The 16,682-nt window shown below is 58.9% G+C and overlaps 1 protein-coding gene across 1 annotated transcript in view; it reads right to left on the minus strand.

Annotated features, from left to right (window-relative positions):
* Window position 1: 1 nt before the first annotated feature.
* FOXK1 (forkhead box K1) overlaps window positions 2–16,682 on the minus strand; it is a gene marked incomplete at its 3' end in the record, with an annotated part of 53,398 nt that continues 36,717 nt past the window's right edge. Inside the window, exons 2-9 of the mRNA XM_029945756.1 lie at window positions 13,324–13,509; window positions 4,450–4,606; window positions 4,138–4,284; window positions 3,325–3,518; window positions 1,912–2,078; window positions 1,539–1,823; window positions 466–690; window positions 2–114 (exon numbers count right to left, since the gene is read on the minus strand). Coding sequence (XP_029801616.1) covers window positions 2–114; window positions 466–690; window positions 1,539–1,823; window positions 1,912–2,078; window positions 3,325–3,518; window positions 4,138–4,284; window positions 4,450–4,606; window positions 13,324–13,509 — 1,474 coding nt within the window. The remainder of the gene's footprint in view (window positions 115–465; window positions 691–1,538; window positions 1,824–1,911; window positions 2,079–3,324; window positions 3,519–4,137; window positions 4,285–4,449; window positions 4,607–13,323; window positions 13,510–16,682) is intronic.

Genomic DNA, 16,682 nt, shown 5'->3' on the forward strand with positions numbered 1-16,682 from the left:
CGGTGGCAGGGGCGGCCGCCGGCTCGTCGGGCCCCACCTCGCGCACGCGCGTGACCACCACCGGCGTGGACGAACTCGCCTGGGCTGCCAGGAGCTGCAGGGGGCTGGTGAGGGCTGGGAGCGGGGGGGGGGAGAGGCGTGCGTTGGGAAATGGGGGTGCAGCGTGTGCAGAGCCGCGGCGGGACGGCCGGGCTGACCGCATGGGCCCTCCCTGCCCCCTCCCTGCAGCTGCACCCCTGCTTCAGTCCTTACTAGGACTCGCTGCCCCCTGCTACGGTCTGCCGACCCCACGGGTGCGAGCCCTGGGGTGGGGGCTCTGCCCTCCTGCAGGGCGCTGGCCCTGGCCTGACGGGTGCCCGGGTGGCCCCTGTGCTCAGCAGACGCACTGTGCCGAGGGGATCGCTGCACTGACCGGACATTCCCGCACGACAGGTGCAGAGGGGCAGGGGCAGGGCAGGGCCTCACCGTAAGTGCTGCTGGGTAAGCTGTTGGTGGGGACCGCGTGCTTCCCGTTCTGAGCGACGGCCCGGACCGGAAGGTGGTGCTGCCCGATGGTCACCGGAGTGGCTGGCTGCAGGATGGTGACCGTGTGGCCGGGGACCCCTGGCGCCATCTGACTGGCTACTGTCTGGATGACGCGGCTCGCAGCGGGGATGGTGGCGAACGCGATGGTGGGCTTCTCTTCCAGGCCTGCAGGAATACAGTGTGCGCAATCCCGCGGGCCCGCCCCCCATGGCCCACCCGCGTGCGGCCCACGCCCGCCGGCGCCCCTGCCCACGCCCACTCGGCCCCGCCTCTCCCCCGGCCCACGCCCATGCTGCACTGCGGCAGGGAGTCTCTTTATGGGGGGGATGGACTGTGGCTTTAAAGCATCGACACTGGGAAAACATTCTCAAAAAAACTCCTACTGATGAAATACGTATTATTTGAAACAACAGGAAAACAACTAATACGGTTTTAGCAAAAGACGGACAAACCCTAAACTTCAAGCAACCCAAAACGTAAACAGAGAAAGAAACTGTAACATCTGGAATGAAAACATTTGCATCTGGGGTCACAGGCTTGGGGGTGCAAGAAGGAGGCCCCGGAGTCAGGCTCCCGCCAGCGTCTTCTGGGGCCCAGGCTGCATTTCCAACAAGTGCAAGTTATCCTTGGGCTCGAGACGCCTCAAGTGGGAATTCGTAGCTGTTCCCCATTTTAAGTGACTTCTAAGGACTCTCCATGGGGGCTCCAGAGCAGTGCCCCCACCCCCCACCATCCCACCCGGGGCCACAGCCTCAAGCCCCACAACCCAGTGCAGTCTCCTCAAGGGCCGCGTGCACCAGAGGGCACGACCCCTGAGGAGGGGGATCAGCGCGGATTTAAAAGGATGTGCTCCCTGAGAAACCCACGGCGGTGAGAGGAGGCCGCAGCCCGAGAGCCAGCGGCCCCCAGAGACCGTGTGTGTCCCCAGCACGTGGCCCTGCAGCCTCGTAGCCCAGGCTGATGGGCGACCTCCCGGACACCAGCCCGGCCGAGGGACCGCGTGACCGCCTCACCTCTGGCCTCGCTGCCCAGGTCCAGCACGGCTGTGCCTGCTGCTTCAGGGGCGCTGCCTGTCGAGGCCTGGCTGGTGAGGATGTACCCGTTGGCGGAGCTGGCGGACGTGGTGACTACCCTGAGCATGGTGACGGGGGGGGCCTGCTGCACGACGTGGATGGCGTGGCCGGAGGGCGGCTGCGCCGTCACGATGGACGCCGGCATGTAGGCGACAGGCTTGGCCACCAGGCTGGGCGGTCGGGGAGGCACGGCCATGATCACCGGCTGGGCACTGACGGGGGAGCCTGTGTGGAGGAGGAGCACGGCCGCTGAGCCCGCGCACGCCAGGTTCCCTCCCGCCGCGGTGCACAGAGGCCCCCTGACGGCTCTTACCGGGTGCACTCTGGGAGTACCGATACTCTGGGACGGAGGCTAACTTGGACCCGAAGTCGGGGTCATGCGGAATGGGCGAGCCCTCTCGAGACAGGCACTCTGGGGTCTGCAGGCCACTGGAGCGAGGGGACATGAGCCCAGGGTGGGTGGGTGAGGCAGGGGCACTCCTGCGGAAGCAACAAGAGGAAGGGCCGCGGGTAAGTACACAGAGTACGGGACGGAGACGGGCCCTGAGCTTGAGCACCGCCACACCCACGTGTCCCGCGTCCGCTGCACTGGCTCTTCTGGACACTTCGCTGTTCTCATGAGGGGCTTCCCACACCCACGATGACACTGCCCGATATGGAGCAGCAGCGGGCGCTGAGCCCAGTGACCCGCACGGCGTCATGTTCCTCATGGCGTTCCAAGTACTCACTTCCCGACAGGGACCCACCAGCTTCTGTGAGGGCGGCTGTGCTCCGTGTAAAATCAGGAGCCTTGGCTGGCGGGACCCACCACGCAGCATGGGACTCGGGTCCCCCGGGCGGAATCTCAGGGTCAGCCTCAACACAAACCCCCTGAAGCAGGATGACAAGGCTGCCTGGGCGCAGCTGGGGGACGGCAGCCTTCACTGGGCATTTATCGCTGTGAACTCACTCGTGCATGGTGCCCGGGAACCGGGCACCGATCTGGCCCTCTCCCTGCCCCAGCCCTCGGGGCTTCCTGTCGCTTCTCCCACCTGCCAGCCGGCTCGTCTGGCTCCCACCCGGGCCTGGACCCCATCTGCTCGTTCCCACGCTCTGGCTGGTAGCACCTGGGTCCCTTCTGGTCCCTGAACCTGGGTCGCTCGTCACCCGTCTCTAGCAGGACCTGAGGCTGTACCAGGTGCACCCCGCTTCCTGCTGCCTCCTGTGTGACACAAATGTGCCCACTTCCCACAGGGCGGGAAGATGCAGCCAGAGGTGGGGAGATGCTCCCGGAGCATGGAAGCACCGACCCAGCCGGCAAGCCCCGGAAGCCGGGAGAGGCCTGGAGCAGGGTGCGTGCCTGGCCGTCCCGTGGCCTTGGTCCTCTGCGACCAGGCCTGTGGACTCTGCCCTTGCGGCCCCGGCACACCAGCCCTGGTCACTCACATGGCCTCCCTCCACGCTCCGACCACACGGGTCTGGACAATCTGAGCTCTGCCGAAACATCCTGAATCCTAACTTTACCAGTGTGACCATCACCTTTGTTCTAATCTCTACTTTGGTCACAGCACTGGCCACTGAGAGCAGCGAGCTGGCTATATGCTAACGCTGCCCTGACAGACGTCACCGGTCCTCAGACAGTCCCACTCAGGAAAAACAGGTGACGCATTTAAAGTCCCCAAATGCTCCCATGACGTGGATGTCTGGGGAAGCTGGCCTCTGGCTGAGGGTCAGGGCTGAGGCCTACCTGGACGACAGCGGCCCAAAGGGGGTGCGGAAGCAGGAGACGCCCCTCTGCCTCCGTTTCCGGAATGCCTGTTCCACAAGCTTCGCTTCTGAGGCAGGGTCTATTCGCCAAAAAGACCCCTTCCCAGGCTCCTCCTGGGAACGAGGGACTTTAATAAAGTAGCGGTTCAAAGAGAGGTTGTGTCGGATTGAATTCTGTGGACAAACAGAGACATTCACCAGTCAGCACGTGGGGAAACAAAGCTCGAATCTGAACGCAACAGACACGGAACCAAAGGTGATGGGACAGCCCAGAGATGATGCCAACATGGGCGCTCCACAGGCTGGGGTGGTGATTGTTGCGCTGGCAAGTGCAAAGGCACTGTGGTAGTGTTTTTTCCTATCTAAACTGAGCATAGCATTCTTTCTAGAAAAAAGGAAACAGAAAGATAAGCCATAGCCCGGGAGTCTGCCAAGTCTGAAACCTGTACTAAATCTAGTAGCCAGCGGGCAACAGCGACTCCGGGGAAAATGTCCATAAATACGTGTGACACAGGTAAGTGGGGTCTGATGGTCCTGGTGCACGTGTAGGACTCTAAGGTGCAGTGTGTGAAAACATAACAAGGCACGTGTACCGACCCTCCCTGTTTGGGACGCTGGAGGGAGGGAAGACGATTCGGACTCACAGGGGCTGTGGCTCATTTGACACACGCCACAGGCTGCCAACGGGGTGTCCCTGTACCACGGTCCGTCTTATAGAACATGACCGGCCTGTGGGCGCCCTTGCTCCGGGATGGCGGGCCCAGAGCCTGGCTCCTCGGGATCCAGGCCTCACCTGCCAGCCTTTGTCAGCGGTCCGGTAGTAAGGGTAATGCTTGGTGATGTGGGCGTAGATGCCACTTAGTGTCAGCTGCCTGTCCTGCGCGGACGAGATGGCCTGCACGATCAGCTGTGCATAGGAGTATGGCGGCTTCGACTCGTCCTGAGGAGACAGGTGGCCGTGGTCAGCTGCGGCAGGGCACCCCTGCCCATGACCACTGCCGTGTCCGCGCTGCCTAGAGGCGCCACCAGCAGGCGGGCAACCCAGGCCATCCGGCAGCGTCCCGCCCCCTGGCTGCGCCTCATTTTCACGCCAGCGCCCTGAGACCTTAGGGCTGTCCCCTCCGGATGTGTCTGCCTGCTGCTCCGAGGCGGCCTTCGCGGCGAACTCTGCGGCCAGCTGCAGGTCCGAGGTCACGTTCTGGACGAGGCGGTAGCTGGAGGACCCTGCTCCACGTGGACTGGCAGGGCAGGAGTTGGGAACACTGCGGAGAGATGCGACACGCCCTCAGTTCAGGATCCTGAAGAGGAGGACTTGACAGTGCAGGGCCTCAGGACCTACCCGGGGGATGCAGGGGGATAGAGAAATCCTGACCCCTTCCTGCTCTACATTATCGGGACACTGCGCCTCCCCTTTGGTAAAGGACAGACCACGTGCGACCAGAGACGGTCCGTGTCTGCACACGGCCAGAGGGACGTTGTCGTGCTCCAGCAGCAGTTTCTGCTCACAGCGGGCAGCAGTGAGCCCGGACAGGCAGGTTTCTGGGGCGGCCACCCAGAGGCCTTCAGTCCCCACCTCAGATGGCCAGGCTGCCCTGCAGCTGCTGCAGGCGCTCACTGGTCCACACAAGGGCGCTGTGGGCAAAGGCGGGGGAGCCGTGGAATTCAGAGATGGGGCGGGAGCACCTCTGGGACAGGCCTTCCCCAGTTCCTCAGGGGCCAAGGCCACGACTTCAACCTCTGTCACTCACATTGGCTGTGACTGGAACCATCTATGGCCCAAGGCCGCTCCCATTTCCTGCAGGCCCCCAGCCGCCTCCTGCGGAGCCCACCTGGCTCACAGGTGATGGGTGCTGGCCTCGTGCTCCCACTAACCAGGTGGACTTGGGTCATCAAACTACAACATTGTGATTTTAAAAACGAGTTCTGTTTTAAAGTTTTCAGAGGAGACGCGTGAAGACACTGAGAGTGGGTAACTGGCCTGGATGAAAGGTGCCCCAGCGGGGACCTGACCAGACCATGGGTCCCCAGCCTTAGGGACTCCTGCCAGGCCAGGGGCCCATCAGGAACCACCCAGAAGGCCCCTGTTTTCTGAACATGTACTATGTGACTAGCTCCACTCTCCTGCTCGAGCATCAGGCCCCTTGGTGTCCAGCACCTTCCTCCTCCCCCAGGCCAAGGACGGCGAGCCCCGGCTTGTGAGTCTGTCTCTCGTTGGTAGAGGAAGGAAACAATAACAAAAGCAACTTTTTCTTAATTGAATTTGGAACCAAATATACAAACCCCCAGCCTGTAACATAAGTTGGGAGCAGACATCACTAGTGACACGGGCCACCGCACATGGCACGAGGCAGTGGCTCAACGCTCGACCCTGAAGTGAGGGTCTGGCCCGCGCTCTGCCCAACGGTGCATGGCGCAGGAGGCACCAGCACAAAGGCGGCCTCCCCCCCCACCCCCACAGAACAGTGTGTTTTCCTCCAGGCCCCGAGGGATGAGACCCGGAGAACCGGAGAACCGCCGCCTCCCGACACAGATTCACACCTATCAGGCGGCAGGTGGGTCCCTAACCTAAGGCGTGGGGGGCTTAGGTATACCGGGCCCCGCCCCCGGACCAAGTCCCCATTCTGTGAAAGACTCAGAAAGTTTGCATCTAACTCTGAGGCAAGACCCAGGGAGGGAAAAGGTTGTCACTCACCAACAACTATTTCAAATGGAAGTAGTAAACAGGGCAGCAAAAGCCGGCTCATGGAAAGGAGTTGGGGGTGGGGAGCCCCTAGTGCTTTCTGTGGTGCCCAGTGGCTATGCTGGCTAGGCACCAGCTGTGACCCCAGAGCCGCCCAGCAGGCCCGTCCCAGGCAGACACGTGTCGGTGAGCACGGCCCTTCTGGCCTCATAGCGGCTAGCTCCTCCGTGAGCTCCATGCAGCTGTCCCTGGGCTGCCCTGACGCCACCCCGCACGTGAGAGAAGGAGGACAGAGAGATGCCATGTGAGCTCAGAGCAGAACAAAGCTCAGTCCAAAGATGGGCCTCGGAGGGCAGGGGTGAGGTGGGGGCCTTGGGGCTGTGGGCTTAAAGCAAGGCTCCCACTCTGCAGAAACCCACCAAGACATTCTGTGCCCCTACCAGAGCTGTGTCCTACCCCACTGAAAATCTCCCCAACTACTAGCAAAATCTGGGAAAGATTTTTTCTTCTTTTTTTTTAAAGTAGGCTCCATGCCCAACTTGGGGCTTGAACTCATGACCCTAAGATCAAGAGTCACGTGATCTATGACTGAGCCAGCCAGGCACCCTGGAAAGAATTCTTCAAGTATAGACGGCCTTGTGCGTCTCTGGAGGGGGCGGGAGAGAGGAAACGGTGGGGCCTCCTCGGATGCCAGACTTAAGCAAAGAACTGCTCACCTGGAGCGGGGTCCCCACTGCGCATGTGTGTTGGAAGCCTGAACCTGAATTCCGCAGAGCAGCGCTGGCCCAGCAGCTGTGACCCACCAGATGTCACGTAAAAGAAACGTCCATTCCTGACTCACGACTAAAGGCGGAAACGAAGCTGAACGTGCATTTTTGTCCGCTGCTCACTGACTCCCCTCCGGGGGGAATCACATTTTTGTTTCAGCTGAGAAAGCCTTAAGGTACTGAGCGGCGGCGCTTTGCACTGGGGCAAACCCAGGCTGGGCCTTTGACAGCCCAGGCCCGGGGCGGGACCTCTGTGCCCACGCAGGTCACCGCTGGCCATGACGCTGCGTCCTATGTTTACAAATACTGGAACAGAAGGACCAGCCCGATGGGAAAACGCATTTCCTGGTCTACTGTGACGGTAAGAATTCAAGCTGAGAAAGACCAATCAGACAGGGGGCTGGGAAGTCTGCGTGTGGCCTTGACCTCGTCCCCAGAAAGGCACAGACTGTATTTATGAGCCAGTGGGAAGGCTGCTAAGGCACTTTTTGAAGGACAAGGAAATGCTCTTAAAATCTTAAAAATTTGAGGAGAAAAGGAAGTTTGGGTCAAGGACAGGAGGAAAGAGCCTTCCAGGAAGCTGGTGGGGGGAGGGGGAAAGAGAGGATAAGAGCAGGAGGGAGGCTCCCTGGGACAGTAAGGCCATTGCGGACCCGCCCACACCATGTGCTCGGAGGGCAAACATCAGGTCCAAAGGGTCAAGGAGCCAGAGGGGCACCAGCCTCGAACACCAACACTCAATGCTAGAAAATGCTTTTAAATTCTGAGGGGCTAATGGGTCCCCTAGAGAATTCTCCACACAGTGAAACCCTTCATCCGGTGTGAACGGAGACAAATGATGATTTCCTACATTTACTTGTCCTGTACCTCTTCCCGGGACGAGACTGTGCACCACCTGAACACCATGCTCGACCACAGCACGCAATCTGCTGGGTAAAACTTAACCGCCGGAGCCTTGGCTTCTGATCTGTGAACGTCACTGTGGAGACGAAGGGCAGGCGTGTGTCCAGCCCTCAGCATGCCCAGCGTGAGCGTCAGTAACATTCCTGTTTTCGTGACTGTTGTTAAATTCTGGTGGCTCGTGACTCTTAAAAAGCCTATTTTTACTTTTTATTTGAGAGAGAGCGAGAGAATCTTTAAGAAGGTTCTGCGCTCAGCACAGAGCCTGATGAGGGGCTTGATCTCACAACTCTGGGATCATGACCTGAGCTGAAATCAAGAGTCAGACACTCAACCTGGAGAGTTCAGTCAGTTAAGTGTCTGACTTTGGTTCAGGTTCATGAGTTCGAGCCCTGCATCAGGCTCCGTGCTGACAGTGTGGAGCCTCCGTGGGATTCCATCTCTGCCCCTCCCTGTCTCTCTCTCTTTCCCTCTCTCAAAAACAAACGTAAAAAAACTCAGACGCTCAACCAACTAAGCCACTGAGGTGCTTCAAAGAGCCTATGTTAAACAAAATAACCAGATCTGAGAACTCCACCGCCTCCACATAAAACGTGGACGATTCCTAGGAGCGGCCTCCCTGGGCCACCACCAGCCCGTGAGCCCGGCGCAGCACCGCTCCTGAGAGCAGGGCCTTGCAAACGGCCTGCAGGTGGCCTGGGAGGGACCTCAAGAAACACGTGTGTGGCCACTGTGGTGTGGCGCTGGCCTGCGTGGTTCCTGGACGGGACTTAACCAGGGGCAGCCAGGCCTTGCAGGGAGGCCACGCCCATGCCCCATTGGCCCCACCCCTCCAGGTCCTTCCTGCTTCCCTTCCCAGAGGAGGTCTGGGCAGGGTCTTGTCGCTGTGTCACTCGCCCGATGGAGCAGGAGTGTGACAGGCTGGGCCTGGAGGCACAGCCAAGCCCCCACCCAACCAGGAAACAGCCACCCTGGGAAAGACCAGATCTTTCTCTCAATATCTTAGGGCCCAACACAGCTTGGCCCGGACTTGGGCAGAAAGGAGGGCCCACCTTTCTTTGTGGATGAACCTGTGTTCATCTCCCTGAGGTTTCAGACAGCTGGGGGGGTGGGGTCCACACGTACAGGTGCTCAGAAGGCAAGTGGCCCCAAGGGAGCCGCAGAGGAAGGGATCTCAGACCAGCAGGCCAGGGTCCCCTTGGGCATGAGTGAGGAGCCACATTCCCACACGGGGAGCACCGCGACCATGACCTAGAGGCAGAAAACGTCACCCCAAGGCAGGGCCCGAGTCCGCCCTCCTCCCAGGTACAGACAGTGGCCCAGCTCCACCAGGGAGGAGGCAGAACGGCACGTGAAGACCAGGGTTCAAGGTGGTTTCGTTTTGAAGCCTTGGCTTGGACAGGCTTGGACTCTGCAGGGATTCACTGAACAAATGGCTCTGGGGTTTGGTCTCTACCTTGACCAAGTTCAAGAAGTGCCTTCTTAAAGGAACAGCATCCAAGGTCTGGCTCTCAGAGAGGACTAGCCCCTCTCCTCCTGCACTGCCTTTTCTCTGGCTTATGATCAGTGCTTTCCCCAAAAATCAACTCTGAGAACCTTTTTTAGATTAGTCTCACTTTGTAAAACCCAGAAAATGATTAACCAATTTCTTCTTCCTGAAAACACCACTTCTTTGCAAGGCAGAAAAAAAGTCAACAAAATGCTGCTGAAGACAGCAGAATTTATTTCAAAGAGCTTCATTCATTTTCTGGGTGGAGTGCATCAGCACACACACACACACACACACACACACACACACACACACACCACAAACAAACGCCCCAAAACAAAGCAAACCCAACCACAGGCCACCAAACCCCCAGCCCGCAGCTGGGATGCAGAAAAAGGGCAAACAGAAAGGAAGGTGGGCGGGGTCCAGCGGGCGGGGCGGGACTGTTTATTATCGGGAATCAGAACTTTCCTCCAGGGAGGGAATGCTCTGGCTGGGCAGGGTGCTGGGGAGACCAGGTCCCCAGAGGAGAGTGACCCAAACAGAGGCCCCCAGGCGGCCGTGTGGGTGGGGACACAGGCACACTGGCCAATGGCGCGGGCAGAACACAGACACACCAAACTAGGAGAAGAGAAGTCTTTCCCTTCCTGCGAAGCCAGGAGGGACCCAGGGCGCCAGCCCACAGCCCTCCTCCCCTCCCCTGCAGCTGCAGGGAGGGGGCATCCTGGGGAGGAGCAAGGGTGGTGGTGTTAGTAAACACTAGGCTCCACCCCTGCACTGCCCCAAGATGAACAGGATCTTGGCAAGCAAAACCACAAAGGCCCCCCCGAGGTTTCTAAACACTCCATCAGATTCCTCGGTGCTAAGATAAACGGATGTAAACAGAAATTCTGTGATACTTTAAAAGCCAAAAACGTCTGAGAGGGCCAGTCCCAGAGTGACTGCATTCTCTCCCCAGTATTCTGCCAGATGAAAAGAGAAGCAAGTCCCTCCCGGGGGTGGGATGCAGGTTTGGGGTTCCAGCCAGGGACTGGCCCCACTGCAGACGACCAGCCCCCTTCCAGCACAGATGCGGGGTCAGTGCGCAGTGGGTCAGCGCGCAGGGGATGGTGTGCAGGGGCTGTAAGGGGTCAGCGCACAGGGGCCGGAGGGAGTGGTGTGCAGGGGCTGCAGGGGGTTAGCGCACAGGTGGTCGGCATGCAGGGGCCACAGGGGCTGCAGGGGGTAGGGGGGCAGGGGTTGGTGCAGGGGCTGCAGGGGGTCAGCGTGCAGGGAGTCAGAGCAGGGGCCACAGGGGGTGGTGCACAGGGGCGCTGCAGGTGGTCAGCATGCAGGGGCTGCAGGGGGTAGGTGCGCAGGGGTTGGCGCAGGGGCTGCAAGGGGTCAGCGTGCAGGGGGTCAGAGCAGGGGCCACAGGGGGTGGTGTGCAGGGGCGGGTGTGAACAGCTTACTGGCAGCGGCTGCTTTTGTTTGGAAGCCGACTGCTCTGCTGGAGGACCTATTTTCCAGGCCCTCCAGGTACAAGTTGTGCATTTCTCTTCCTTAGAAAGCGTCCATTTGTCTGGATTATAAGCCAATTATTAACAACCCCACGGCCACTGCCTGCTCTGGCTCCGCTGTGCCCCACCACAACGCGAGGGACCAGCCCTCGGCCGCCAGCAGCGTGGGCGTGAAACACGCTCGGCCCCCGTGCTCGCCGCGGCATCAGGGAGCACCTGTACATGCCATGTCTGGTGCCAGCATCACAGAGACGGGATTCACCAGTCCAGAGGATACAACCCCGCGGTGTCAGGGCGTTCACACACTGCGCAACCCTCACAGCTCGGACGCCAAAGCATTTCCATCACCCCAGCAAGGACCCCCAGAGCTGCGGGCAGGCCCCCGGGGCCCCAGCCCCCCTACCCCTCACTGTCTCCAGCGCTGCCTGTTCCAGAGGGTTCCTGTGCGGCACCTTCACTCCCTGTTTATGGCCAGGAGCACCCCTCGTAGGGTGTCCCACATTCTACTTCTCCGCTCCTTAGCTGACACGTGTTCGCGTGGTTGTCCGTCAGGACTACTAGGACTCATGCTGCCCTGAGCCAGCGTGCAAGTGCTCACCAGGCCTTCACGCTCCACAGAGCTGCTGGGAGTGTGGTGCCTCGTGAGGGAGCGAGAGCCAGACTGTTTCCCAAAGTGGCTGCATCATTTCACACCACATCATCTTATCTAAGTATGAATTACACACAGAAGTAAGCACAGGGACATTTTCATAGCGTGAGCAGAAAACTCACGTTCTAGGTGGCTCAGTCAGCCAAGTGTCCAACTTGGGCTCAGGTCACGATCTCGCGGTTTGTGGACTGGAGCCCCGAGTTGGGGCCAGAGCCTGCTTTGGATCTTCTGTTCCCCCCTCCCTGCTCTCCCCCTGTTGGCTCTTTCACTTTCTCTCTTTCTCCCTTCCTCTCTGCCTCTCCCCTGCTCATATACTCTCTCTCTTTCTCAAAAATAAACTTAAAAAAAAAACCCCACTCATGTTCTAGGTTATATTCAAGTTAGCCATCTGAAAGAACAAGGAGATCACACACTCAATTTTGGGTTTTAGGACAGAACCATTCTAGAAAGCCCAAACGAGCTGAAGAAAAGGCAGCCTCCCTGCAGAGCCGAAGGAGCAGTCGAGATGCTGCAGGTGTGGATGGCGTGAAACTCAGGACCTACCGCACACTCGGTTTTCCCGAGCTGCAGAGCCCGGCCTCAGCTGCCCCCATTTCTCCCACTGACTAGATACACGGCCAGAAGCCGAATTTGGGTCCCAGCCTTGGGTTCTGGGCCAGGCCAGGCTCAGTGCTGTCCCTACCATTCTCTCCATAAGAGAAGGACACAGCCACTCACTGGCTCCGCAGGAAACGGACGCAAAGCCAATCAGTGCAAATGGTCCCCAACTTGTGACCAATGTGTCCCTGCAGGAAGACAGAAGGCACAGCGAGGCATGATTCTTACACAAAGACTGGGCAACATGGGTCCGCCAGAGCGTGGCCGCGTGGTGGGGAAAGGCTGCAGAGACAGCAAGGATCCTGCCCGTGCCGTGGCGGTTTTCAAAGTGTGGCTCAGAGGTGCCCCTGAGGACCCGGCCCCTGGCAGGACGTATGGGAGAGCAAAAGCATCTTCAGAGTAAGGCTACGCCTCAGCCTGCCTTTTCCAGGGCCGACACAGTCACCGAGGCAGCAGCCATGGGGAAGGTGCCAGAGCCAAGGCACCAGTACCAAGGGCATGGGGGTTACTGAACCTCTGGGCCACATACACAGTGATGAAAAAAAAAGGCGAGTTTCACTGGAAATGTCCCTAATGAAGCAGTAAACTATTCCAACCGGTGCTAAATGCTGACCCTGAAACACAGGCCTTTCTCCGTGCTTCAAGAAGACACGGGCGGGGCGGCAGGGCCATTCAGTCGATTGAGCATCCGACTTGAGCTCAGGTCATGATCTCACAGTTTGTGGGTTCAAGTCCCACATTGGGCTCTGTGCTGACAGCTCAGAGCCTGGAGCCTGCTTCCAATTCTGTGTGTCCCTCTCTCTGCCCCTCCCCTGCTTATGATCTGTCTCTCTCTGTCTCTCAAAAATATATAAATGTTAAAAATAAATAAATAAATAAAAAGACACGGGCAAGGGCAGGACCAGAGTGGCACACAGAGTAGAGCCCTTCCCGCCCCTCCCTGCATGATCTCCTGAGACCTCCCCCCAAGGACCCCCTGTGCACTGCACCAAGGACGAGAATCAACTCCTAAAACCTCGCAAGTGAAATGTAGAAAAACAAAGTTCAAATCCTGGTATGCATACGTTACTGCACACTGTTCCCGAAGTCTTTAACGGACTCACACTTGTGCCTGTCTGCCTGCCAGCCCCTTACACACTGCGCCGCCTGGAGCCTGGAAGACCGACTCACGAAGCACTGACGCCTCACGTGACCGGAGAATTCTCCAGAGGTTTTCTTTAAGGGATCAGGTCCCTTGGACGCACCTAAAACAGTTTTGAACTTTCCATCCACGTGCCATTTTCCAGAGAGACAAGGGGTGCCTGGAGGGCCTGGACCTTCTGTGTCGCCTTCCTCTTTCTCAGACCTCCAGAACTTGGGGACCCCGATTCTGCAGACAGGCCAGGGCAGGCCACTCACCTGATGGTGCCGGTCGGGGAGGGGACGGGGCTGACCAAGGTGCGGAGATCCGGCTCCGGAATGTGGATCTTCAGGGGGGAGATCTGCGGGTAGAGGGGCCGGAGGGGAGACGCCGGGGCCTCCTCCTGACGGTACAGCGACGTGAACTGGATCTTGATGGCCGTGCTAGGGAATCGAAGGGTGCACCTGCGAGGGAAGAGAGAGCACATGTCAGCGTGGGCAGGATGTGGAGGACGGCCAAGGGTCAGGAGTGGAAGGTTCTAGATCACCAAGTAAGGGAATCCCCACCATCTGTCACTCTGCGGTTCACAGAGCGAACCAGAAACCCTCTCTTTGCCGCTCTCACCGGGACCCTCTCGACCCTGATCCAGTTCTTCTTTCCCTGCGTGCGTGAAGGGAGACACACAAAGCCAGACGGGTCCAGGCTTAGTCACACAGAGCCACCTCCTGTCCCTTGGGATGGCTGTAGGGGACCTGAGGGGGGTTCACTGGCTCACAGAGAATGCTGGGTGGGAAACTGAGAAGCCGTGATCACCGTCCGCACGGTGAGTTTGTAGACAGACGACCCCGTTGGGGCTGTGAGTCGCTATGGAGTCTGACAGGGGCGCAGGGCCTCTCCCAGGCCGGCAAGACCCTCGTGGAGAAATGGGACCATGGGTGGGACTTCACGACCGGCCACATGATCGGCTCTGGGCCCTGGATTTTCTACCGGCGGGTGACCGCGTGCAAACAAACCCAGGCTTGCACACCCAAGTCCCACCCCATGCACCTGTGTGTCACAGGAACTCAAGGTCCCCTCTCTCCAAGAAACGTCTGCCTGTGAAACCCGGACCTTGCTTCTCCGGCATGCCCTCTGACTTCTAAAGGGACAGGCCCTTGACAGGCTGCGGACTGCAGGACTGGGTCACGCACAATGATGTAAACCCAAACTAAAGCAGCTTGACACCAGCGACAGTCTTACCCCTGGCAACTGCTTAGAAAAGGCTCTTTGTAAAAAATGGGGGGAGCAGTGGGGGGAGAGGGCCGGAGATGGGGCATGTGAACTCCCCTCTTCAACGCACTCATCAGAGTTTCAGAAAGGGGCTCCGATCACGCACAGCTCGGACTTGTGTCCAGGTCTCCCTGCAGTGCGACCAGCAGGCTGTGGGCCCCTCCTGCCTGTTTAAAGTCAGCACCAACGTTCAAACGGCAAAGACACTTCCAAACTCCCACAGACACAGCAAACACCCCCTTAATTTGGCTTCCCTTTTCCTTTCAGTAAAATAGTTTTTAAAAAACAAGATTGGGGGCGCCTGGGTGGCTCAGTTGGTTAAGTGTCTGGTTTCGGCTCAGGTCAGGATCTTGCAGTTTGTGGGTTCCAGCCCCCCATTGGGCTCTGTGCTGACAGCTCAGAGCCTGGAGCTACTTCCAATTCTCTGTCCCTCCCACACTCGCACTCTGTCACTCAATACTAAACAAACATTAAAAAAAATTTTTAAAACAAGATTTAAGGGTAGGTCCAAATAGGTACTGGGACTTCTCGAGGCAGTGCGAGGCTGCCTGTGTCCCCGGCGCCCCTGGGCCTGCAGCGGGGAAGCCCCTTCTCCTGAAATGACTCAGCGACACGGTCGGCATCCGTTCCAGCAGCTATGCTGCTGCGCCTCGAAAAGTCGGGAACGCAAACCGACTCGATGGGCCAGCACTGCTCCTTCCAGATACCGGAGCTTGAGGCAGGAATCTGGGCGAGGGCTCCACATGCATGCGCCCCAGGGAGACACGGAGGACGGTGACGCGCACTCGCACAGGCTCCCCGTCCTCTCCCGCTGCCTCCTTGGCAGCTGGCGGCTCTGACCACTGCCAGCAGGGCGCGAGGACAGACGACGTGCCCGCACCACAAGAGCCCCACGCTGGAGGGCAGGGCATGCTGCAGCCACCCAGGCAGCCCCAGGGAGGATGCGGCTTGGCCCGTAATAGAGGTCACAAGGCAGAGGGGAATGTCAGAACACAGGGTTTCGGGGGAGCACGAGAGGCAGGCAGGACCCCTGGACCTGGACCCTGGACCAGGGCAGGGAAGCCAGGCTCCGGGAGGCTGAGTCCCTGCAGGTGACCGAGGGGCCCCAGGAAGGCGTTGCTTCCGGTCCCCGGTGCAAGAGAGGTGTCAGGTGCGGGCTGACACAAAGGGGACAACGCGGAAGGCAGAGGGTGACTTAGGACCTAGCCTCACCTCTGGCGAGCTCCATGCCCTGATCTCTACGAGTCCCTGTTCTTGGCTAACGAAAGGGGACGTTTGAAGCAGAAGAGATGATCTCGTAGACACTTTCCAGGTCAAAACCCCAAGATTCCAGATAATACTGGCACGTGGGTGGACTTTTCAGTAAAGGAAAACACGATGTTTTGCAGGTCAGGGATTTGGGTCAGCAAATCCATAGAGAAATCGACCCGCATCCACAACGGATTCAAGCAGGGCAACTTCCTACTGAAGAGTCACTTCCAGGTTTAACAGCAAACATTTCCGTATTCTTTGCTGTAACAGCTATTTCCCAAGCAGGTCGTGGCTCACTCTTCCAGAAACTGTCTGGAGGTAGCTGGTCTCCTACTGGGAGGAAGGGAAGCACCGGGAAGACCTCTCCCCAGGGCACTCCCGGGCTCCCCCATCACTTCGCCTGGAACACCTCTACTCTGGGTCCTGGTGGCAAGGAAGTGTGTGCATGTGAGAACTCATTAGAAAGCACTGCCCACACCTGTCGCATAGCTCTGACAGGCAAGCACCCACCTGGGAGGGACAACCCCTCAGATCTGCTGGGGGCATCATTGTCCTAAGGGACAGAGACAAAGTGGGAGGGTGGTGGCCAAAGGCTGGAGGCAAGGGGTGGGGCGGGGGAGCCTCCTAAAACTGATCATGGCGGGAGCCGCGCACGGGCCGGAAAACCACTGAACTGGACAAGTTAAGTGGGTTAGTTACGTGCTGTGTGAACCATAATCTCAATCAAGCTCTTCTCAAGACATGTTCTTGCCCACGAGCTCCCATGCTTGCAAAGGTCCTGGGGCAGTCTGGAAGCCAGAGGCCCCTGGTCGGTGCCTTGGTTCCCCGTGAAAGCAGTCCCAATCAGCATCAGGTAAAAGAGCAGAGCAGGGAAGTCTGGCTCTGCCCCTGCTCAAGCTCGAATGAGCCTAAGTGGTTCTGGGGACCGGGGCGGTGACTTACCCTCACCTCTGCCTGGGCCTTAAGTGGGAGTCCCGCCACCTGCACTCCCGGCAGGAAACTGCTGCAGACAAAAATGGCTCACCTGATCCTCACCGATACAAGCACAAGTACTGTGATCTGCATTCCAGACACAGGATACAGTCCGAAAGAGAAGGAAGTACAGATGAAAGCTTCC

The sequence above is a fragment of the Suricata suricatta genome, chromosome 8 (assembly GCF_006229205.1).
Source record: "Suricata suricatta isolate VVHF042 chromosome 8, meerkat_22Aug2017_6uvM2_HiC, whole genome shotgun sequence".
Classification (NCBI taxonomy): Eukaryota; Metazoa; Chordata; class Mammalia; order Carnivora; family Herpestidae; genus Suricata; species Suricata suricatta.